Raw genomic sequence first — 24,274 nt, forward strand, 5'->3', positions numbered from 1 at the left:
CAGTGGCAGGGGCACGGGCACGTTGCCCCATAGCCAGGCCTCGGGACCTCCTTTCTTGCCCCGGGGGCATCCTTCCTCTCTCACTGGGACCGGAGAAGGGGAAAACCATTTTCCAAGCACCTTCGAGGGCCAGGCCCTGTGTGAGGGGGTTCCCTCACTCAGGGTCCGAGGGACAGTGGCCGGTCTGGAGCCAAGGGCCTGGCGTGCTGGGATTCCCGAGCTGAGGCCTTGCTGTGCAGTGTGTTGTAGCACCAGCTGAGCGACTTGGTTGCCCCGGCCCGGTGATGCCAGACAGTGTCTCTGAGCCTCAGTTTCTTAGTCTGTAAAATGAGGGTAACAAGATTCCTTCACTCCCAGGGCTGTGGGAGGGTGAGCCAGGACGGGAAGGTGCCAGCCCGGAAACCTCTGGGCCCTGGGGCGCCCTGGGCAGCGAGGTCAGGGAGAGATGCAGTGTGGGATTCAGAGGCAGAGAGAGGAGCTTCCGTGTTTTTTTGTGTGTGTTTTTTTTTTTAAATTGAGGTGAAATTCACACAACGCGCAATGAATTATCTGAAAGCATGCCTTTCCGTGGTAGTTAGTGCATTCATCATGGGCAACCACCAGCTCTCTCTAGTGTCAGAATTAAAAGTTTTATTTTAAGGAAGGACAGATGGAATTTGGGTAGAGGTGATAGTCCCACTTGGACCCTGACCTGGAGCAGTTGCTGGGCTTCTTCAACCCCCAGGTCACGTAGCTATAAAGAAGGAGGCCCTTCATGAAGGCGTTTCAGGAACGTGAGTTCATTTAATCTGTGTCCACCTGGAGGGGAGAGATTGCTGTTCTCCTACTCTTCAGCCTGGGGCAGTGCAGTAACTCAGACTCAGGGAGCCGTGGGCGTTGGGGCCAGGGTTTGATTTCCACTGTCCCCTGGGGACCCCCGCCTCTGTCGCACCTCTGTCCATGGTGGGGGCCTGGCCTGTCAGAGGTCCCGTCCCTGCCCTGCTCCGGTTTCCAGCAGGGAGGAGCCTTCCATCCAGACTGTGGCTAAATTAAGTCTAAATTAATTAAAATTTAATAAGATTGAAGATGCGGCTCCTCAGTCTCACCAGCCCCACGTTTCAAGTGCCCAGTGGCTCCTGGAGTGTCCAGCGAATATCTGGAACAGGTGTCTTTGATTCACCAGGTTTTGGTCTGTCCAGGATGGCGGGCAGGCCGGTGGGAACGTTTTCCCACGGGGGATCCTGGTGGCCCTCGAGTGGCTACCCTGTAGGAGGGGTGTGGGCTGCACGGCTGGGCTCCGGGTCAGCCCTGGCTCTGCCCCTGGGCCAGGGCTGTGTGGCTTTGGGATTGTCCTCTGTGCCCCATGAAAGGCCTGTGGGAAGATTCCGTGAGCGTCTCCGTGTGAAGCCCGGTGTCTGTTGAAGTTGGGTTAGGTCCCCCTTTCTAATTATGAACAGTGGTACTTTATTACGGGTTCACTGTGTGCTCTAGGCTTGGACAGTCGTGGAGTGAGATACTCGCGTGGGTGGGCAGGTGGCATGGAGGCCTCTGGTCACCAGGGGGCGGCCTGGGACCAGGGAAGGAGGGCCAGGCCTTGACCTCAGTCTGTGTTGAGAGGGATGGAGACCTCTCCCACCCCAGGCTGTGCTGGAGGACTTCCAGCCAAGTCTAGGGAAAGGCGGTGGGCTCTGGCTGGACTGTCACTGCCCCCCAGAGCCCGGAGGCCTCCACCCTTCTCTGTGAACCCAGGAGGCCACCGCTGTGTCCCCAGGGGTGGGTGTGAGTGGAGGATGTGTCCCTAGACCCTGAGGAGAGCTCCAGGTACTCCAGGGTGGGGGGGATGCGGGGGTGTGGAGCTCAGAAGCAGTCCGGAGATGCCGGTGGGGCGGGGTCGGGGGGTCAGCTGCCTGTCTTCCACCCTAGGGGGACCAGGCAGGACGGCGGGAGTGGCACATGCGTCCTCAGGTGTCGGGAGCTGTGCTTGCCTTCTCTCCTCATCCTGACACGTGTCCATCTGCTTTTGCCCTGAGAGGGTCAGACACAGTGCAGTCACTTAGGCCAAGAGCTGATGCCTGCTGTGTGCCAGGCCCTGGGCACGTCGGGGGAGGCCGACACAGGTCTACATTTCCACGTCGTCCTGGGTGGAGGGATTCTCTGAGGCCCAGGGAAGGCCCCGAGGTGGGAATGAGCGGAGGGGCCGGGGGAGGGAGTCCCAGCAACAGGGGGTTTATCTCATGCGTCTGAGCCCGGCCCCTCCGCTGCCTCAGGAGCGTCATCGGGGGAGCGGGTGGGGACAGTGAAGTGAGGGGGCTGGCACGCCCGGTTAACGGAGCTGCACACCGCTGCTCTGGGAGGGCCCGGGCCTGCCCGCCGGGCCCGGGGGAGGGAGTTCGGGCACTGTTGAGCCCCGTGGCAGGCGGGAGCTGTTGGCAGCATCCGGACCTGGGGTGCCGCTGGGCGGGTTTCACAAGCCCGGGCAGGGGCAGGCCCAGGGCAGGAAGAGCCCGCGGCTGATGTAAGCCCTTGCGCAAACCCCTGGCTGCCGCTTCCGGAGCCGGCCACCCGCCGCCCGCAGAGGAGGAAGCCTGGGGCCTGGCGGCCCGGAGGCCCCGCTGCCCGGGCTGGGGCTGCATGGGCCGACTGACCGGCCGCCATGGCCCTGGGTCCCGAGGGCTTGGCGCTGGAGTCCGGTGAGGGGGCTGGTGGGGATGGGATGGGATTGGGGGCCCAGACGTGGGGTGGTGGTGATGCCACGTGGTGCCAGGTGTCCTCCCATCGCTCCGCCTGATGCTGGCCCCACTCTGGGCGACAGGGAGGAGGCCCTGCCCTTGTGTGCGCCCTGAAGGGCCTGGGGGGACGTTTGGGCCTCCTGTGCCCCCGGGGAGGTGGTGAGGGCGGGTCTGTAGGCCCTGCGTGGAGGGGGGACTCAGAGGGTGTGGGTGGGCGTCTGCGAGCCCCCTGAGGGCCGGGCTGGGGTCCCCTGGGCACCCGAGTCACACGTTGTCTGTGACCCCCTGCAGCCTGTCACTCTGGGCCGCTGCAAACGGCACCTGCGTCACAGGGGCTTAGAGAGGTTACCTGAGGGGCACCCGGGGAGCTCTTACCTCGGTGGCCCGAGCTGGTGCCTTCCAGTGAACGGGCGCTGCTGCCGTTTATTGTGATTGTTATTGTTAAATGCGAGCTTCTTCCTTCACTGCGATTCTCAAGGGAGGCATTATTATTATCCCCATTTTGCTGACAAGCAAACAAGAGGCCAGGGAAGGGGAGCCCCCCCCCTGCCCAGGTCTCCTAGGCCTCCCCCGGCCTGTGAGCTGGGGGCCTGCCAGCGTCTTGCCCTGAAGGACGGGCACGTGGAGCTTAGGGGCAGCACCCCTGGATGGCAGGAGGGAGGACACACCCCTGCGGTGGGGGCCTGGCCACATGGGGCGTGGCTGGGGCGGGTGCGGCTTCTACCCAGGCCTTAGCCGGTTGTCCTTCCTGGCATCAGTGGGCCCCCACGCCCCCATGTGAGGGACCCCAGTAGGAGGAGCTCTGCTCTCTGAAGGGACAGGCCTCCCTTGTCCACTGCTCTCATTCATTCCCTGATTCACTTGCTAATTCCCTGGAGTTCTGGGACAGGCTGCTGGGCTGCATCCAGAGCCCCTGGTCACAGCTGTGGGATCAGGCACTTCCCGTCTCTGAGCCTCAGCTTCCTCATCCGTTAAATGGGCACATGGTTCCTCCCGCAAAGGGTTGGCTGAGGGGTTGGTCCGGGCCTGTCCAGGGCTGCCTTGGGGTCCTTGGAGGCCATTCTCCAGCTCTCAGAACCTGAGCCCCCTTCTACCTCGTCACTCTGTGGCCTCCGGAGGCCCCTGCCCCGCACCGAGCCTCAGCTTTCGGGTGCAGGTGGGAAGAACCATACCCCCTCTGGTCTGGGGATGGTAACGCCCTTCTGCCAGTGTCGGGTGCCCTGGAGGCATCTGGGCTCTTACTGGGCGGTTTTCTCAAGCCCTGAGTCTGGCTGAGTTGACTCAGGGTGGTCCTGAGTCCAAGGGGCTGGGGTGGGGCTGGGCGGAGGAGGTTTGATTGGTCTCCCTGCCAGTGTCAGCCTCGAGAAGCAGGGAGAGGCGGGGATCTCTGGGCGGCGGGCTGGGCGGCGGTGGCCTGGTGGCTGCCTGACAGCCCCCCTTCTTTCTGCAGGCGAGGCCTTCTTGGGCAGCTTTGTGGCCAGCGGGATGGGGCCCTCGGCCTCATCCCATGGGAGCCCGGTGCCCCTGCCCTCTGACCTCTCCTTCCGCTCCCCCACCCCCAGCAACCTGCCCATGGTGCAGCTGTGGGCCGCCCATGCCCACGAAGGTAAGGAGCGAGCCAGGCGGGCGGGCCGAGGGCGCTGGGCCGCTGTCCCCAGCACTTCTCAAGTCTGCCGCCTCCCCTCTGTCTCCACGGCCACTCCTCCATGCGGTGGCCTGCGGGGCCCAGCTCTGGTCATCCAGCCTCCCTGCTGTTCTTCAGATGCTCAGCGCTCCCTCTTGGCGCTGTCCCAGGGCCTTTACACGTGCTGTTCCCTCCACTTGCAGCCCTGCACCGCAGCTCACTGGCTATCTCCTGTTCCTCCTCCAGGGCTTGGCTCAAACACGCCCCCCACCCCACCCCGGTTCCACCTCCCACTTGTGATGACACATTCTTCTGTGTCCTTTTTCATGAGATACCTGTTTCCCCGCCACTGAGCTCTGAGGGCAGGGTCTGGTTTGTTCTGCTGTCCGCTGTCTCCTCAATGCAGTCAGCTCGTCAGTGATTGTCATTGTGGGAGCAGTGGGACCAGGTGCCATTGGGCTCTCTTGTTGCTGTTCTGCGGTGACGCCCCTAACTGTGGGGAGGTCTGCCGGCTTGGCTTCCTGCCAGCCCAGAGCAAACCCTGGGCCTCCGTGGAGCCTCAGTTTCCCCTCTGTCAGTGAAGGAATGGGCCTGGGGGACTCTGAGTTCATCCTCCACCTTGGGCTCCGGTGGAGTTTAGATGCTGGGTGCTCGCTCGCTCCTGCTGCCTCCTGGGTGTCCTGGGGTGCTCCCGGGTCGGGCGCCTGTTGCGGGTTCAGGCTCTCCTGGGCCTTTCGCCGCCCACTGTCTCCCTACTTCCTTCTCTGTGCCAGTTGTCACTGAGTGCTTCCGTCCTTGTCCTGACTTGTGTGTGCCCCGCACGGAGGGGCGATCCTGCCTCTAGGTCTGGGATGGCGGGCAGTCCTTCCGGGCTGGGGTCCCATCTGAGCCTCCCATTTCCACCAGCCCAGAGCGGGGGTGCTCGAGGGGCCTGAAGGGCAGAGGCTGCCTCTGGTGCCCGTGTGGCATCAACCTGACTCCCTTTTCTCCTTTGCCGGCAGATACCGGTAATGATAGTAATGATAGCAAACGATGCGGTGTCCTTCCTATGCGCAAAGAACTGCATACTTGAGCTCACTTTACCCTCAGAACAGGCCATGAGGAGGGACCATTATGCCCATCTTACAGATGGGAAGGCAGTGGGAACCAGTGCCTACCTGGGAGTGTTGTTTCAGTGATGAAGCGAGATAACGTCTATCAGGTGTTCCTTATCGTCTTGTGATTGTTGTTAATGTAATTGTCCTGTGGGGCTGTGGGTGAAGATGTGCGCCCAGTGTGGCCAGGGACGGGTCCTGCATCTCTGGCCTCAGAGGGAGTGACTGGGGGGCATGGGGGACCCAAGTCCCTCAGGGATGGATCACCAGTGGGTCTGAGGTCCTGTAGGACCCACCGCCCAGGAAAGGCAGGATCCTCCTCCATTGCCCCGGCACCTGCTCACCTGTCTGGCCTTCCTGGCCCTGGTGAATGGCTCTTGGGCCTCCATTCCTTGTGTACTCTTTCAGGCCTCTTGTTTCTTTCTCTGTGGCCTCCGTTTCCTGTCTTCTGCACCGTGTAAGGCCCTGGTTCTGGGGCATCACTGGTGGGGTGGAGGGGGTTGTGGGAGGTTAGGAGGACCCTTGGCAGGAGGAATTCTTTCCTAGAAGCACCTGCCTGGGAGACCCAGCAGCTGGAGATGCTGGGTAGGCTGAAGTTCAGAGAAGGCAAGAGACCTGCTTGGCGTCACACAGCAGAGAAGTTAAGCCAGTAAACCACTCAACTGGGTCCATGTTGGGCTGAGGTTAAGAGTTCTGGTGACCTCAGTTCAGAGCTAGGCTCCTCTGCTGGGGGACCTCGGGCAAGTGGGCCTCTCTGAGCCTCAGTTTTCTCATCTGTAAAACGGGGATATTAAGAGTATTTGCCTCACAGGTTATTTTCCTTTGAAATTTAAATAACAAAGGCAAAACAGTTGAAAGGGTTTGGTCTGTGATTAGAACTGCCATCTATCTTCATCATCCTCATTGCCCTGCACTGGGTCCAATTTGATTCTCTTCCTGGGGGATTGGAGAGCCCTAGCCCCTGGGGGCTGCCGGGGACTGGAGTGCCAGGATTGGGAGGGGGCAATCCTTGCTGTGGGAGCTGGTGGTAGACCTCAGGGCTCCCAGCACCAGGGGGCTGACAGCCAAGACACGTTATTTCCAAGAAGCAGAGAGGGTGGAAGTAAGCTCCCGGTGGGAGGCATGAGGTGTCCCAGCTGGCTTCTTTTCTCTCTTGCAGGCTTCTCCCACCTGCCCAGCGGGCTGTACCCATCCTACCTCCACCTGAACCACCTGGAGCCCCCCAGCAGCGGGAGCCCCCTCCTCAGCCAGCTGGGCCAGCCCAGCATTTTCGATACCCAGAAAGGTCAGAGGGCAGGAGTGGGGAGACTGGGGGGAGCTGCGGAATGAGGTTGGGAGGGACCACTACCCAGTACTCCAGGCAGCATCTCAGCTGTGTTTCCCGAGACCCCAGCCCCCAAGGGCCCCCACAGGCTTTCTGGGCCCACCCATAGCCTCCTGGAACCTTCTAGTTGTCCGGCCCTCATCTAATCCTGTTGGGCCCTCTGGGCAGCTCTTAATTCTGGCCTCTCCCCCTTAAACAGATGAGAAAACTGAGGCTCAGAAAGGTTAGTAGGTGGCCAGGGCGGGGTTTCAGCTTGGTTTTATCCATTTCCAGAGCCTGCCCTCTCCTGGGGCTGCGCTGTGCATGGCCCTCCTCCTTGCCCTGGGGTCTAGGGCACCCTTTGGGGCCTCCCTTCCCTCTCCCCCGGCAGAGGGGGCACTCGCTCACGGGCTGCGCTCTTTCTTTTCTGCAGACGGCTTCTACCTGCCCGCCCCTGGAGCTCCGGGTGCCCTGCACTCCCATGCGCCCTCCTCCAGGACCCCAGGCGGCCACTCGTCGGGCGCCTCGACCAAAGGCTCTTCTCGGGAAGGTCCAGCCAAGGACCGGATGGGCCGCGGCGGGGAGCCGCCCCCACTGTTCGGCAAGAAGGACCCGCGGGCCCGCGAAGAGGCAGCGGGGCCCCGCGGCGTGGTGGACCTGACCCAAGAGGCGCGGGCGGAGGGCCGCCAGGACCGCGGGCCCCCGCGCCTCCCGGAGCGCCTGTCGCCCTTCCTGGCCGAGCCCGGGCCCCCGCGGGCACCGGGCACGGCCACCACCGAGTCCAAGGGCAAGAACCCGCCGCCGCTGCCACCACCGGCGCTGAGCCTCTGCAATGGCGCGGGGGACGCGGGTCTCCCCGCACTGGTGGCCGAGGCGGCCCGCGGCTCTAAGGAGACTGCGCGCCAGGACGAGAGCGCACGGCTGCGGCGCGCAGAGGCCCTGCTGCCGGGGCCTTGCCCCTGCCCCTCGCCGCTCCCGCCGCCGCCCGTAAGCAAGGGCCCGCCTGCGCCCCCCGCCGCCTCCGGGGCCTTCGCCGCACCGCAGCCCGCCCCCGCCGGCGTCTACACCATCTTCCCCGTGGCGGCCGCGCGTGAGGCGGGCCGTGAGCACCGTGTGGTGGCGCCCACCTTCGTGCCTTCCGTGGAGGCCTTTGACGAGCGCCCAGGGCCCATCCAGATCGCGTCGCAGGCGCGTGACGCCCGGACCCGGGAGCGCGAGGCGGGCAGGCCCGGCGTCCTGCAGGCCCCGCCCGGCTCTCCAAGGCCGCCCCCGGACCGACCCGAGAGCCTCCGCGAGAAGAGCTCCGTGATCCGCTCGCTCAAGCGGCCGCCGCCCGCCGAGGCCCCACCGGCGCGGGCCGCGCGCTCCTCCCCGGACCCCCGGGCCTACCTCCCCGCCAAGGAGCTGCTCAAGCCCGAGGCCGAGCCCCGGCCGTGCGAGCGCGCCCCGCGCGGCCCCGCTGTCGCCTCCGCCTCCCAGCAGGCAGCCAAGCTTTTCGGCCTAGAGCCAGGGCGGCCGCCCCCGCCCGCCGGCCCTGAGCACAAATGGAAACCCTTCGAGCTGGGCAACTTCGCCACGACGCAGATGGCCGTGCTGGCCGCGCAGCACCACCACGCCAGCCGTGCCGAGGAGGAGGCTGCCGCTGCCGCCGCCTCCAAGAAGGCCTACCTGGACCCCGGGGGCGCGTTGCCCCGCGCCGGGGCCACCTGCGCCAGGCCGGGCGCCGACCTGCACGCCGCGGCCCACGGGCCGGGAGAGGCCTCGGCCATGCAGAGCCTCATCAAATACAGCGGCAGCTTTGCCCGCGAGGCCGTGGCCGTGCGTCCCGGCGGCTGTGGGAAGAAGAGCCCCTTCGGAGGCCTGGGCACCATGAAGCCCGAGCCCGCTCCCACCGCTGCCCCACGCGCCCAGGCCCGCCTCCCGCACCCCGCGGGCCCTGCAGCGGCTGGGGGCCGGCAGCTGAAGCGGGACCCGGAGAGGCCCGAGAGCGCCAAGGCCTTCGGACGCGAGGGCTCCGGTGCCCAGGGTGAGGCAGAGGTGCGACACCCACCCGTGGGCATTGCGGTGGCCGTGGCCCGGCAGAAGGACAGTGGCAGTGGCCGGCTGGTGCCTGGGCTGGCGGACCAGGAGCGTTCCCTGTCTCTGAGCAACGTCAAAGGTGGGTCCCGGGTCCCACCCCCACCCCTCACCTTTTCTTCCCCCTTCACCTCCCCACCTTTGCTCACTGCTTCTACCCGCCTTCTGCACCCCTCTCCCCCACCTTCCTGGTACTGTTTGTCCTTTATCCCCCTTGTGGGCTCTGGCTGCTGTTTAAAACTTATTGCTTTTTCTGTCACACACATAGAAAAATGTGTAAAATGCAGGAGAGGAGAAAGAAGAAAAGGGACCGTTAGATTTTTTCCACCACCCTGAACACTTGGAGCTCTTTCCGCAGATTCATTTTCCCGTTTGATCCGCAGAGCCTCCAGTGCACTGTGATCTCGGGCCTTGTGTTTTTCCCTTGTGGGTGGGCTCTTGCTTTTGCCAACTTTTTATAAGTATCATTTTTAATGGTCTTTGGTGTTTTGTCCAGAGCATGCACTGTAGCTCAGTTAGCCGTTCCCTCGTGGCATTTTAGTTTTCCCTTCTTTGATGTTTTTGTGTTTAGGAAGTTACTTTGAATACTTTCATGCCTTGCGGCCTCGCTGATACTTTGAGTCATTTTCTAAGAATAGATTCCTACGAATAAATTAGCTTTAAGCTTTCAATTCCAGGTCCTTGAGGGAGGTAACCGTGCCTTACTTAACCTAGTTCAGCGTTCCCAGTACCTGGCGCATAGTAGGTGTTTGGTAAGTGAGTGAATGAGTGACTGAGTGTGACGGATGGCAACTAGGGCCTCGGCATTCCTGTGGTCTCGACATTGAATGCCTTTGTGACTTCTTAGGTAGGTAGAGAGTTTATATGCTTGTTTGCAGTCTGTTTTGTTTTAGACTCCTCAGAATCGTGTTTTAACGTTACTAAAGAAAACCCAAACAATCGTCGTTAAGTTCAGTAGGGAGGAATGGTGTGTTTTAACTATTAGTAAAGTTGAATATCTTTCCAGAACTCGGCTGATTGGTTACATTTCCGTTTGTCCCTGGCATATTTTGCCATTGGACTCCTTCCTGAGATTTTGGAGAGTTGCTGTTTGCGGCATTTTGGTTGGAACTCTGGACTTGGGCTGCCCAGAGAGAGCCCAGGATTGAGCCAAGGGCCTCACCTGTGGGTCAGGCCCTGAGGCTGCCCCGCTGCACCAGGCCGTGGTCAGTGTGTTGAGGTGTGGGGTGTTGGCAGGCTGGGGTAAGGGCCCCGGAAGGAAGGCTGTGTCCCGCTGCCCCTAGCTCATGTGACTTTTTAACAGTCGGCCTGGGTTTCCTCCCCGAGTCTCTGTCCCCGCCCCCAGTTCGCTCCCAGACGCGCCAGCTGCAAGCTCAGGCTTGGCTCACATCGCGGCCCCGTGCGACCGGCTTCCCTGCGCCTCCTAGATTCTCCAAGATACACAGGCATCTTGGGTGCACGTCCCCTGTGTCCCCGTCCCTCCCTGAGCCTGGCCCTCCTGCGCCCGCCTGCACTGACTCCTGCCTGGGCTTCAGCGTCCGTCCACAGTGAGCGGCCAGTGCTGCGTCCTGTCACAGCTGCTTCCTAGACCCGTAGCCCCAGCCCTGCTCTCCCAGAGGAAGCCTGGTAAGGCTCTAGGCTGCCCTGGGTCTCGCCCGGTCACTGCCCATCTGAATGTACCGCAGCTGCAGAGGCTCAGAGCAAGTGATGTCCTAGGGAATGTTTGTTGAACTGAGCCCACTGTTCCGTGTGGAGCCCCCCTGGAGCCAAGGGAGGCCCGTCCTCGGACCCCAGGGGCTCACAGGAGGCCCTGCCTTAGTCTGGGATTCAAAGCCTGGGCATTGGCCCTTGGCTAGGAGGTGGCCGGCTGGGTGGTGGAGAAGCCCGCTCACTAGGTTGGCAAAAGATCTTTTGGGGTCCTTTTTTTAGAAGAATGCTCGTGTGACACGATATGACACCCCAGTTAGGACTCACGGTCCCCAGAACTCATCCTGGTGCCCAGAGTACCTGGCCGTGCCCAAGGGACCTGTGTCCATGGGGTTGTGAGTGTGTGGGGGAGAATGTGTATGAGGGAGTGTGTGTGAGAGAGTGCAGGTGAGAATGTGTGTGTGTGAGTGTGTATGTGTGTGCAAGTGTCTGGGCGGGGGGAGGGGAGAGAGAGAGAGGATGGGGCAGTTTGGGATGAGACCTTCAGGAATTATTGGGCTGAGACTGCCTTTCTGTTTGCCGGTGACCAGTGGAAAGTGAGTGGAGTCTTACTCTCCTTAAAAAAAAAATGCCTGTGAGAAGTGGTGATTTTTCCCCAATCTGGACGACCCTGGGGGAGGGGAGAAGTTGGCATTACCCCAGCTGAGTGGTTGTTGCCAGCCCCGGGGCTCCTGGGTTTCCCGACTTCCCGGCTCCTACTTTGTGGAGTGAGCCCTCTGCCTGTCAGTGAGTTCACATCCAGGCTCTGCCCTTTGCAGCTGCGTGACCTTGAACCTGAGGCCTGAGTCCTCTGGCCCCTGGTGTCCCCATTTACTACGTGGCGCTAGGGAGGGCCTCCTCGTTCCCTGACGCCAGGTGGGCCGAGGCGCTCGTAGTAGGTGCTTCGTAAACAGGCCTTCCTTTTCTCTGTTCCCATTCAGGGCCTTAAGGGCTCAGAGCTTCTGCCATGAGCCCGAGATCCTTTTATGGGAAATGCCCCGAGGGCTCACCCAGGGTCTGGTCTGGCTACAGGGGTCTTGCACCCTGAGATGGATGAAGGGCGGGCTTCACGTACACCTGTGAACCCCAGACAGCAGTGCCCACGCCGAGAGGCCAGCAGACCAGCACCTTCCCTGCCGTGTAGCAGGGGGCCGTGTGCAGGCAGCCCCACGTAGCCCCGGCCACCAGCTCTTCCTGGTGGATCTCTTATTCTCCCAGCTTCACAGATGGGAGAGCAGGGCCTGTGGAGGTGAGGTGACTCGCCCTGGGTCACCCGGCTAGAAGAGGCGGGCTGAACTTGAACCCTTAAGCCCAGACCTGTGCCTCCCATCTCTTTGTCTTGCCCGTTATCACCTCTATGGTGGAGTCGAATTGGGGACCAAATCTGGGGGGCTCTGATGGTGCCCCCACCCCGCCCTGCTGCCCATCATACCGGGCAGAGCTGGGGTTGCATCGGGTGTAAGCGGTGGTATTGACCCCCAGACTCTGGAAAGCACAGAATTGGCCGGAGTTGGTGGTCGCCATATCTGCAGAAATGCTCAGACGGAGTCTGGGAGGGAGTTGCCATGGGAACCAGGCCTTAGCCTGAGCCTCTGCCGTGACGGCCGGATTAGAGCATGTGACCCACGGAGGGGCTGTCAGTGCTGGGGACGTGGGCCCTGGGGCGGGGCTGCAGGTGGGTGACGGCAGTAGTGCTGCTGTTTCACCAGCGCCCACCCTGTGCGGGCTCTGTGTGTGGAGGGGTGTGCACCCTGGTGGTCAGGAAGACCCGGTCAGACCGCGATGCTAGCCTGATGCCTCCTTGTCGGTCGGTGGTGCGACCTGGGTAGCTACCCTTCCTGTGCCCTTCCTGTGCCTCGGTTTCCTCATCTGGGACGGGCTGAGGGCTGGAACCCCCCTCCTGGGTTGATGACCACTGAATGAGTGTGTGTATGGAGAGGGCCCTGGGCCCTGCTGGGCACACAGGCGGCTTTGAAATGTTGGACGTCTCCAGAGCTCGTGCCTCGAGGGTTGGGGTGAAGGGGTCCTGGGTGTGTGGGACCTCGGAGCAGCTGACCCTCTGCCCCACACGCCTCCCTGCTGGAGGAGCTGGTCCCTTGCCATCCTGGAGCTCAGCACAGAGAGGCGATGGGCCCTTTGGTTCGCTTGTCCACAGGGGGCTGGAGGGAGGTTGGTTTTCAAAACCTCAGTCAGATCATGTCTCATCCCTGCTCAGAGCTTCCTCTGGCTTTCTCCTTTTACCTTGAACAGAATCTCAGCCATATTCCCTCCCACGGCCTGTACCCCGCTCTTCACCTGCACCCTCTCTTCCTTATTACTCTCTTCAACCACCGTGGCCCCCTTGGCACGCTCCTGCCTCAGGGACTTTGCACCTGCCGTTTGTTCTGTCTGCATAGCTCACTGTTCCTCTAGCTATCCTCATGAATTCATTCATTCACTTCCCACGTATTTGCTGAGCAGCTTCCTCTGTGTCAGGCATTGTGCAGGAGAGAGGTAGACAGCCAGGAGTGTGACTGCTCAAACCAGAGCAATGCACAGTCTGAGGAGGAGACAGATGGTGAACAACCAACAAGCAAAACAGCTGTGTGTTGTGCTCAGTGCTGTGAGGGAGACAAATAAGGGAGCATGAGAGAGGAGAGGTGGTCTGGGAGGGCTTCCTGGAGGAGGTAGCATATGAGCTGAGCTCTTTCTGGGGAGGCTGAGTAGTACAGAGGAAGGGCACTCTGGGTGGAGGGAATAGCGTGTGTGGCCCTGAGTGTGACTGGAGGGCAGAGAGGCTGTGGGGGTACACTGGAGGGGACAGCTGGGCAGCATGAGTCAGGCCCAGGGGCTTGGTTCCATGGGGCTGGCCCTCCGTAGGAGGGACAGGTGTGAGCAGGGATTAGAGGGAGCAGGTTGGAGCAGGAGGACGAGGGTGGTGCCCCGGGGCGAGGTGGTGGAGGGCATGTCCCATTTCTTTGGAGATCAACTGTATTTGGAGGGAGCGGTCTGGGGCTCTGGCGTGAGTGACCCTGGGGGTGGTGGGTGCTCCCAGGTGGGCGGGCCTGCATACAGGTTTCTGGTGCAGGTGGCACCTAGGGTGGGAAGCCCCTGAGGGCCTGTGTGGTGACAGCCAGGGCAGTGGAGAGGCACCAGGCCTGAGGACAGAGGTCTTGGGGGCAGGCCACACTGCAGATGCCTGTCCCTTCTGGGGGCACCAGGAGCTCTGTGCCAAAGCCTGTCTGCCACCCCGGCGTGGCCAGTGGGCGGGAGGGTCTTCGGGGTTTCTGCGGGCCTGGGAGGCCATCCCTGCAGGAGAAGGAAGCTCAGACACATGCTCTGGTTTCGCAGTCCAGCTGAAGGACTCTGGATGGCCCTGCCTGAAAGCCCGGGATGGGAGGGGGGCCCACAAGCAGGGCCCCTTCCAGTCCTTCATAGAGGGGGTGGGCGGGCTCAGGGTCCCCTTGGATTTGGGAACCACATTGACACTGGAGGCCGGGACACCCTCACTGGGTCTCACCCCGAGTTGGCGCGGGCTTGTTCTCCCGCCTCCCGCCTTTCCCCTCTGCTTCCTGCACTTCCTGCCATGTGCTGGAACAGTCGTGGGGACCGGGCGTTGGCTCAAGAGTCGGCTCAGGGCTTGCATGGGGTGACTTAATGGATCGCCTGGGACGCACCTGTGTGACCCACGGGGACCAGGTCGGCAAGAAGACTCCTTCGCCCACTCCCACCCTGACGGTGCCCCAACTCGCTGGCTTTTCTCTGCTTAACCACACACGCTGCTTCCTTGTCGCTCCAGTGGCTTCTGGAACTTGCAGACTCGCCCCCGGTGGCCCCTGGCCCATCTCCAGCTGCCTCTCGGGATGCGACCCTCCCTGATTCAGGCTGCCTGCCCCCCCCCCCCCGCCCGGTGTGCGTGGTCCATCGGGCACGTGGGCTTGTGTGGCTGCCCCTCCCCGTGGGCTTCTCTTCTTTGTTCTGGGGCTGTGGGTTTCCACCTTCCCAAAGGGGAAGGAGAAGCCCCTGCATCCCTGAGCCTCTCCTGGGGGCTCTGTTCTTCCGGAGCTCCTGGTGATGGGGGTGCAGGAGGGGAGAAACGATGGGGAGATGCTCGACGGCCGCATTCCAAGCTGGGTCCCCGCCCACGAGGACCATGAATGTGGGGACTGCTGGGGGCCCTGGCAAGGTGGCCCTGGACGCTTGTCTCCAGCAGGGTGATAACCGATAAGGTCCGGGGCCCTGGGGACGGCTTCCTCCCCGGGCGTACCTCCCGAGACCTGGGTGGGAGGACACCAGTCCAGCATGACTGACCCTAGAGAAGGAGTTAGTCCAGCCTCGGCGGTCTAGAAGAGTCTCAGTTGCCAGCTGAGTGGCTTCTGCCGCTGGTGATAGCGCCCGCCTCCTGGGCCCTAGCCGGCCCGGGGCGGCCACACGCGTGCTGCCTTCCGTCGTATGGAGTAGAAAACGTCCAGGAAGAGTGGGGCAGGTGGGGCGAGGAGGGCTGGACCCTGGGTGCCCTCCACGAGCTCCTGCCCCTGCAGAACTGGCCGGGACTTGAGGACCTGCCTTCTCTGCTCTGGGGAAGGCGGGGAGCTCACGGAAGGTGCAGCTGGACCAGCCATGGGTCGAGGGACGTCCCCTGGGCACCAGGACAAGGGTGGGTGAGCCGGATGGCAGCCCGCATATCCTCCACTCGCCCACACACACATAGCGTTCTCTGGTTTCACTTTTCCGTCTTGATTTTGAAAAGATCAGCCACAGGTCTGCAGCAGACAGAACCATGACGGGGCCTCGGGGGGAGGCTGATTTCCCGCGGCCTGGGCCTCGCTCTGCTTCTGAATAGCGACCGCTCTTTTGGGTTGTGGTTTCCCCTCCATCCTAACCTCTCCCAGAACCTGCCTTTCCGGTGATAAAGTAGTGAAACCGTGTCAGCGAATGCCACTCGGTTCACACCCCGTTGTTACTCGATCTGTGTTACGATGTTTTACTGCAATATCCCGGTTACCTGTGCGAGTTCCAGGTAGGCTCTTTGAGGGGCGATGGAGGGATGTTTCTGGGCACGGAGGGCGTCCGGCCAGGGTGAGGGAACCGCTCAGATGCTGAGGGCTTGTTGGGGCCCTGAGTGGACCTCACTTCCTGCCTGTCCCCCTGACCCAGGGCACAGCCGAGCCGACGAGGACTGTGGAGATGAGCGGGCCAGGCACCGGGAGGAGCGGCTGCTTGGGGCGCGGCTGGACCGGGACCAGGAGAAGCTGCTCAGGTGAGGGCCTGGGGCAGCCCGGGAGGGCCTGGGAGCCCCAAGGCAAGGGTGGATGACCCTACCTGGCTGCGGGGTGGTCCTGAGAGTGTGGGACACCCTCCCGAGGAAGGCCCCGGGGGCCCTTTGCCGAGCCCCAGCTGGCTCTTCTGTCCACCGGGTGCAGAGTCGGCCCAGCAGTAGCCTGGTGTCCCCCGGTGACTTGGGGCGGTACCCCTTCTCTCCCACCCGCCCCTGGGGCCGTCCGGCCTGTCCCTGACGCCCCTGTTCGCTTCCAGAGAAAGTAAGGAGCTGGCTGACCTGGCCCGCCTGCACCCCACCAGCTGTGCTGCTAACGGCCTGAACCCCAACCTCATGGTGACCGGGGGCCCGGCACTGGCAGGTTCCGGTCGCTGGTCCGCTGACCCTGCGGCCCACCTGGCCACGCACCCCTGGCTGCCCCGCTCGGGCAGCACGTCCATGTGGCTCGCTGGACACCCCTACGGTGAGCGGGAGGGCGGCGGTGGGCCGGGATTGGGAGGCCTGACGTGCTGGTGCAGGGACAGCACCCCTCCTCTCTTCCCCGTAGTTCAGCTCCCTCACTGCCCAAGCAGGGCCATTATTAACGGCGCCAGCATTGTGGGCCCTTGGCCAAGCCTGTTTGTGGACAGTGCCCAGAGCGGGAGGCTGGGCGCGCGTTCACAGCCCTTACCCTCGGCTTCCTGCTCGGAGGCCCAGGAAGTGGAGGATGGGGGAGTAGGCTGGGCCTGGGTCCTCAGCACTGACTCGGGCATGGGTCTCTCCTAGGCTTGGGCCCCCCTTCTCTTCACCAGGGCATGGCGCCTGCCTTTCCACCCGGCCTGGGGGGCTCCCTGCCGTCGGCCTACCAGTTCGTCAGGGACCCCCAGTCGGGCCAGCTGGTGGTCATTCCCAGTGAGCACTTGCCTCACTTTGGTAAGTGGCCTTCCACAGTGAGACTGTCCCAAATGCCGTGGGAGGAGGACTGTCCTCCTGTGGCAGGGGGTGTCCGCCCAGCAGAATAGGGTGGCTGTGTCCTAAAGCCACAGGGGTCCTTGTTTTGATGAGTTCCTACCCAGAAAGCCCACGTGGAGAACCAAAGCAGGGCTGCCCTGGTGGGAGGCCTGGACCCTCTGCCTTGGTGCCCCCATTCCTCAGGAATCCACTTTGCAGACCACTGGGTATAGTAGGAGAAGGTGTGGAGTCCCCATGTTGGCCCCGGGCCTGGGATGTGGCTGCCCCTGGCAAAGGGAGGAGGACAGGCTTCTCCGTCCCCAGGAAGCAACTGGAGGCCCAGCTGAGCCCAGCTCTGCCTCAGCTTCCCCATCTGTAAAATGGGGTGATGGGCACCAGGCGGTAGGTGCAGCCTCACTGTCTTCTTGCCCCCAGCGGAGCTGATGGAGCGGGCCGCGGTGCCACCCCTTTGGCCGGCCCTGTACCCACCAGGCCGCAGCTCCCTGCACCACGCCCAGCAGCTGCAGCTCTTCTCCCAGCAGCACTTCCTGCGGCAGCAGGAATTCCTGTACCTGCAGCAGCAGGCGGCCCAGGCCCTGGAACTGCAGAGGAGCGCCCAGCTGGTGGTGAGTTGGGGTGGGCGTGGTTCAGGAGGGCCATGGGGGCACTGGAGACGCTTGCCGGAGCTCCTCTGTTGTTGGCGAGGCAGAGGGGTCAACCAGCAGAAAGTCCGGTTCTGGACTGTGAGTCAGAAAAAATGAGAGAGGCTGGTGGTCAGGGGGGCCTCCTGGAGGAGGTGGCGTCTGCCCAGAGACCTGAAGAAGTTAGTTGTGGAGGAGCCCTCTGGGCAGAGGGGATGGTGTGAGCAAGGCTGAGAGGTGGACAGAGCCTGGCAAGGGGTGGGTGCAGGTAGCAATGGGGAAGCCAGGGTGGGAGAGGTGGCCCTGTGGACTGGAGATGTTTGCATGGGAACTGAAGGGATCCCTGTGTTCTCCCGCTGTTTCCTAAGCCCTGCCTGGCCCGGCTGGGTGCCTGATGGCCCTGGGCTCCCCTCTCGGGCCGGGGCTGGCCTCCACCCATGTTGCCTGATCACGTAAGATGGGCGACACTTGGTGTCGCCACCGTGTGGGTGGACTCCCTAAAGCCCACAGCCCTCCTGCCTCCTTGAAGGTGTTCCTGGACATTTGTCCTCTGCTTGGCCGTGCCCCTCCCTTCTTGTGCAGCAGCAGCTCTGGAGGAGTCAACCGAGGTGACACAGGCAGCAAATGGGGCCCTGGGTTTGAACCTTAGTTCTGCCCTGCCTGGCTGTGTGCCCTGCAGCAAGTGAATTCACCTCTCTGGGTTTCAAGTTTCCTCCTGTGGAAGTGGAGTTGCTAGTAATTTCTGTGTCATCGGGCTGTTCAATGAGATTTAACAGCCGTGACAGTGGCTGGGGCATGGAGCCTTTCCTCCCTGTGTGATCGTGCGCTGACCGCCTGGCCCCTGGTGAGCACGGGCGAAGTTCGTGAGCCTTCCTCAAGCCATCAAAGACCGGGAAAGGCTCCCCCCCGCCCACCTTTTGAGGTGTTTTGAGACCCGGGTGTGATAAGGCAGGAGAGTGCCCACAGGTAGTGAGTTCTCCGTGCAGGTAGCTGTCCTAGTGTCATGAAAGAGCCTCCCACCTCCACCGGCCCCCCGCGCCCTGACCGTGAGGGTCCCAGAGGGGCCTGGGTCTAGACCGGAGGGCCCCCTAGCCCCGTCTGCTGGAATTCTACAAGGAACGCTGTGCTTGTTATTTGTACTGTGACGGAATGTCAGTCTCGGGCTGGGGGCGTTGGCGGCCTGCAGCCCCAGACCCTGCCTGAGGTTCTCTGTGTGTCGCGGGGACCCCGGGGACAGGGCAGGTGGTGGGTGATGGGTCCTACCGCGCTGACCCTACCTGCCGGCCCCCCCCCCAGCAGGAGCGGCTAAAGGCCCAGGAGCAGCGGGCGGAGATGGAGGAGAAGGTGAGCAAGCGGAGCCTGGACGCCGCGGGCAAGGGTGGCCTGGGCGCCTCGGGCCCCGGGCTGCTGCCTCGGAAGCCCCCTGGCCTGGCCGCTGGCCCTGCGGGCACTTACGGCAAGGCCATGAGTCCACCGCCATCTCCCCGCGCTTCCCCTGTGGCTGCCCTGAAGGCCAAGGTCATCCAGAAGCTGGAGGACGTGTCCAAGCCGTCCACCTACGCCTACCCCGCCACGCCCAGCTCCCACCCCACTAGCCCGCCGCCTGCCTCCCCGCCGCCCACCCCTGGCATCACCCGCAAGGAGGAGGCCCCCGAGAACGTCGTCGAGAAGAAGGACTTAGAATTGGAGAAGGGAGCCCCCAGCCCTTTCCAGGCCTTGTTCTCAGGTAGGAGCTGGTGAAACATCCCCATATGGTCATTCACTCATTCATTCCTTCAACCTGTCAATCCTTCTTTCTGTGTTGAGCACCTACCGTGTACCTGGCTCACCGCTGGGCTCTGGAATGAATGCCCTAGGACGCAGCTGGCCGTCATCTCTCTCTAGCCTTCCCTCAGTGGTAGGGTCAGGGGAAATGGGTGTAATGTTAGAAGTAGGTTCTAAGTTCAGGAGGGCCTGTCTGAGCATGAAACAGTAAGACCTGTAGGATACTTAGCACCATAGCTGGCCCATAACAGGTGCTGTGTTGTTGCACTGACGGTAAGTGTGTTCTGAGGAGTACTCCCACCCCACACGCTGCACGCACACACGCGCCCTCTTCCCGTGTCCCGTGTTGGTCGGGACATGCAGCAGGTGGCCTTGAAGGGGCCTGAGGCCTGTGTTCCTCTTCCCGTGGGAGGACTTGAGTTCGAATTCCGAAGTTCAGATTTCTGCCACCGGAATGCTGTGTGCGATCTTGGGCAGGTGGCTGGGGAGATTCAATGTCTTGCTAATGAGGTCAAGTGTGGAGCACAGGCCTGGTCCTGGTGCAGGGTGAGGGTGCTCCGTGCGTCTGTCTCCCCCGGTTTGGTTCATACTGAGCCCCTGCTGCTTGCCCCGCTCTGGGCTGGGCCTGGGCCACTACAGACAGTCAGCTGAACACCATCCTGCTGTAAGGCGGATTACACTCAAGGGTGGGAGTTCAGAGTAAAAAAAGTGAGGGAGGGGAGCCAGCACTGTATTACTATTATTTTTTGAACAACTTGGATGCCCCACCTCTGCTTTAATGGCGTGGGGCGGGTGGCTTCTTGTGGGACGGAGGGCAGAGTCGGCACCGGCTGGGTGGGGACCATTTGGGGTCTTACTGAGCGTGTGCTTCTGGCCCAGCTTTGTGCTGGGTGCTGAGACTGGAGGAACAGAGAAAGAGCCTTTGAGACCTGAAGACCCTCTGGGAAAGATGGTGGCCAGTTTTTCTCTCTGCGGCGCAGACATGCAGAAAGGCCCTGGGGTTCCTCAGATGCCATCTGGAAGGGATCCCAGCCCCGCAGGCTGGCCCAGCAGAGAGGGTGGCTGGTGGGTGGGTGTTGATGGGGACACACGGGGGTGTCGGACATGGCAGGAGAAGGGGCCCCCGCTGACCCTTGGTGTCCTCGGCAGATATCCCACCCAGGTACCCGTTTCAAGCCCTGCCGCCACACTACGGGAGGCCCTACCCATTCCTGCTGCAGCCCACGGCGGCTGCCGATGCCGACGGCCTGGCCCCCGACGTGCCGCTCCCGGCCGATGGGCCCGAGCACCTGGCGCTCTCGCCTGAGGACAAGCCCATCCGCCTGTCCCCGTCCAAGGTCCCAGAGCCGCTGAGGGAGGTCCCGGACGAAGAACCACTGGCGGAGCGGGAGGTGAAGGCGGAGGTGGAGGACATGGACGAAGGCCCCGCAGAGCTGCCCTCCCTCGAGTCGCCACTGACGCTGCTCCCCGAGGAAGCCCTGGCGGCCCCGAGCCCGGCGGGCGGCTGCGCGGGTGGCCTGCTGGAGGCCCAGGCCCAGGCGCTGAGTGCCGGCGGCCAGGGGCCTGCGGAGCCCTCCGGGTGCCCGGACTTTGCTGAGGGGGCTGAGGCGCGGGTTGATTCACCGCGCCGGACAGAGTCCTGCACGGCTGCCCCGGACCTGGGGGCGCGGCTGACGCCTGAGCCGTTGGTCAAGGCTAAGGAGGAGCCAGTGGAGGTGCCCGTGGACGTGCCCGTGGCAGAGGCAGCTCCCGAGGAAGATCTGGCCCAGGAGGCCCCGAGTGAGCCCCGGCCCAGCCTGGAACTGCCGGACTGTGACGTGCCCCCTGGGGAGGGACAGTGCCTGAGTCTGGAGGCCCCGGAGGCCACCCCTGTGCCGGGCAGCGCCTGCTTCCTGGAGGAAGCGGGCTCCGATCAGTTCCCGCCCAGCCTGGAGGACCCGCTGGCTGGCATGAATGCCCTAGCAGCCGCGGCAGAGCTGCCCCAGGCCAGGCCTCTGCCCTCCCCGGGCACTGGAGCCCCAGCCCTGGAGAGGCTGGAGGCAGTGCAGAGCCTCGTCTTGGAGCCAAGCTTCCTGCATGGCATCACCCTGCTGAGCGAGATCGCCGAGCTGGAGCTCGAGAAGAGGAGCCAGGAGGTGGCAGGTGAGTCGTGCCGGGCGGTGGGCCTCTGCGGCTTGCTTTTTCCCTTTTTATTTATTTATTTTTAGGCCGCGTGGCTTGCGGGATCTCAGTTCCCCAACCAGGGATTGAACCTGGGCCACGGCAGTGCAAGCCTGGAATCCTAACCACTAGGCCGCCAGGGAACTCCCGCCTTTCCCCCTTTTAAGGAAAATTTTTCAAAATAGGATTTAAAAAATTTCAGAATCTCCAGGATGTGGTTGATTCGTGTGCACTTTAAAAAAACCGTGGTGAAACATACATGTTGTAAACTCTTATCATTTTAACCGTTTTGAAGCGCACAGGGCAGAGGTGTTGCATGCAGTCACATCGTTGTGCAGCCAGTCTCTGGGTTTCTTAGTGGTGAAGTTTCTGCTTGTTCTGTCAGTGGTGAGATGCTTTGGGTTGCGAGGGACCAAGACTTTTCTTTTAACTGGTTAGAAAAAGTCAGGGGAAATTTATTGGCTGTGGAACCGAAGTATGTCAGTAATTAGAGAATATTTCAGGTATGGCTGGATCCAGGTGCTCAAACCAAGGAGTTTCTTTTCCCTCTTCCCTGTCTCCCCCCACCCCCCTTGTTTCCCTTCTTTCTGTTGGCTTCATTCAAGGTGGGCCCACTGCCCATATAGTGGTCACTGATACTTTCTCCCAAGCCCACGGGCCTGCTCAGCTCAGCTCGGCAGACACACAGAAGAGGCCACCTGTTTCCACATAGCTCTGGCAAAGATGCTGTGATGCACTGTCAATGATTGGCTGACTGGGGTTCATGCTTTTTGCAGAAGCAAACCCTGTGGCCCAGGAGATGGGATGGACCAGGCTGATCATGCCCAGCCCTCGATGCGGGGGCAGCCACTTCCAGGGTGTAGGGAGGGGCGGTCCTCAGAGGGAATGGAGTGCCTTCAGCAGAAGGGGCCGTGAATTCTGGGCTGGCACAAAACCACTGACATTCGACATAGAAATTGAGGTGCTCCAAGACGTGTGTGGAGAGGCTGAGCGGGTCAGGCACAGCCTCGCGAGCCCACGCTTGGGCCAGAAGCGGCACGGAGGAGGGGCCCAGGCCTGGCTGTGGGGGAGATAATAGCGCCGGACGTTTCGGTGTACTTCCTCTAGAATTTTTTCTACACAGACACACAGTTCCAAAATCAAGGTCATCTTGTAAACAGTGCTCTGTAACTGGCCTTTTTCACTTAGTATATGCTTTACTAAACATTTCTCAAAGCTGTGTGTTCTTAGAAATTTTGTTTTAGGGATTACATAGTTTTCTGCCTGGTGGAGGTCCCAGCCTTCAGTGACGCAATCCTAGATTGTAAGGCATTTTCATTTGCCTTCTTTTTTTTTTTCTGCTGTACGCGGGCCTCTCACTGTTGTGGCCTCTCCTGTTGCGGAGCACAGGCTCCGGACGCGCAGGCCCAGCGGCCATGGCTCACGGGCCCAGCCACTCCAAGGCATGTGGGATCTTCCCGGACCGGGGCACGAACCTGCATCCCCTACATCGGCAGGTGGACTCTCAACCACTGCGCCACCAGGGAAGCCCTGAATTCTTTTTTATTCCCGCCCTCCCTCCCCCTCCCTTCCCTCCCCCCCCTTCCTTCCTTCCTTCCTTCTTCCCTCCCTCCCTCCTTTCCTTCCTTTCTTAGCTGCTGTAAATGATGTGATGATTACTCTTGAAGAAAAATCCTTGTCCACACCTCTGTTTTCCCCGGGATTTGTTCCCAGGGGTGGAATTGCTGGGCCAGAACCAGGCCATATTTTCAAGACTTTCAAGGCTCTTTCATGTCATGGTCAAATGCCCCTTTCCGGGAAGCTTGGACGAGTGACACCCACTCCCCCTCAGGCGTCTGTTGTTTTGTTGTTCTTCTTCTAAAGTTCATTGTTTCTTTTCTCTCATTTAAATAGTTTGGTACCAAAAACAATTTTTTTCCCAGAAGGAAATGAAAACCCTCTTGATCCTACCAACTGGGGGGTTTCCAGTGGGGACCACAGAGGCCCAGGGGCATCTGGAAAGGAGGGGGCTCAGGACGGGTCACCCGGTTTGGGAGTCTCTGCACACTCTTGCCCCTTTTCACACTCCTACCTCATCTGCCTACTCATTCAGCTCCTACTGTGTACCCGGCACCGTTTTGGTGCTGGGGGCCAGCGGTGAACCAGGCCATCTGCGTGCAGCCCTCAGCACTGTCAGGTGGTAAAAGGCCGGGAAGGGGACAGGGCAGGGGTGGGAAGGGTGGTCTCCTACAGCGCATGGCCACGGAAGCCCCTGTTGATGGGTGGGGGAGGAAGATTCTTCTAGGGAAAACCAGCCAGGCCTAAGGAGCAGCAAGTGCAAAGGCCCTGAGGTGACTGTGTGTGTCGTGTTAGAACAAAGGCAAGGAGGCCAGGGGCAGGAGCAGAGCCGGAAGGGGAGAGTGGTGGTGAGGAGGTCCGTGGGATAACTTGGGTGAGGGGTGACCCCGGGGAGGTCTTCCACTTGGAGTGAAATGAGAGGCCGTAGGAAGGTGGTTTTGAGTTGAGCTGATAGGATCAGACTTACGTGCGGTTCCTTTGTGGGCTGTGTGGAGAGCTGACGCAGGGGTGAGGGTGGAGGCGGGGAGACCCAGGCGGAGGCTCCCGTCTCCATCCAGGCCCAGGGTGGCGAGGGGCACACAGGCAAGGAGCAGGTGGGTTCTGGGCGGAAGCTAAGGTGCGGCCAGCAGGCTTTGCTGGTGGACTGAGCGTGGGTGTAAAAGGACGATGCCAAGGGTTGTGGCCTGAGCCGCTGGAAGACGAGAATTCCAGTTTCTGAGCTGGGCAGGTGGGGCGGGGGGAGCACGTGTGGGGGAAGAAGCCCAGCAGCTGGTGTGGACACCGATGTTTGAGGTGGACGTCTGGGGTGCCCTCAGGGCTCTGCAGTGGAGGCTGCGGCCCCAGGGCTGGGGGCAGCGTCTGGGCGGGTGTGCAGGGGTGTGTGCACCACAGGGGCGAGGGGGGCCCCGGTGGCCCTCCCCCTTCGACGGTCGCTGACAGACACTGAGCAGCAGTCTCCTGCACGTTCTGTACA

The 24,274-nt window shown here is 61.9% G+C and overlaps 1 protein-coding gene across 8 annotated transcripts in view; it reads left to right on the plus strand.

Moving 5' to 3' along the window:
* TNRC18 (trinucleotide repeat containing 18) overlaps positions 1-24,274 on the plus strand; it is an 83,712-nt gene that overhangs the window by 17,619 nt on the left and 41,819 nt on the right. For 4 of the 8 annotated variants that reach the window (XM_079944703.1, XM_079944706.1, XM_079944708.1 and 1 more), the window contains 9 exons: positions 4,159-4,314; positions 6,586-6,711; positions 7,163-8,887; positions 15,628-15,730; positions 16,006-16,211; positions 16,514-16,660; positions 17,114-17,304; positions 18,616-19,045; positions 20,233-21,225. In XM_079944703.1, the coding sequence (XP_079800829.1) occupies positions 4,159-4,314; positions 6,586-6,711; positions 7,163-8,887; positions 15,628-15,730; positions 16,006-16,211; positions 16,514-16,660; positions 17,114-17,304; positions 18,616-19,045; positions 20,233-21,225 (4,077 nt within the window). The remainder of the gene's footprint in view (positions 1-4,158; positions 4,315-6,585; positions 6,712-7,162; positions 8,888-15,627; positions 15,731-16,005; positions 16,212-16,513; positions 16,661-17,113; positions 17,305-18,615; positions 19,046-20,232; positions 21,226-24,274) is intronic. The other 4 variants (XM_079944709.1, XM_079944710.1, XM_079944705.1 and 1 more) reach the window with 3 other exon arrangements.

Source organism: Stenella coeruleoalba, assembly GCF_951394435.1.
Source record: "Stenella coeruleoalba genome assembly, chromosome: 15".
NCBI classification, from domain to species: Eukaryota; Metazoa; Chordata; class Mammalia; order Artiodactyla; family Delphinidae; genus Stenella; species Stenella coeruleoalba.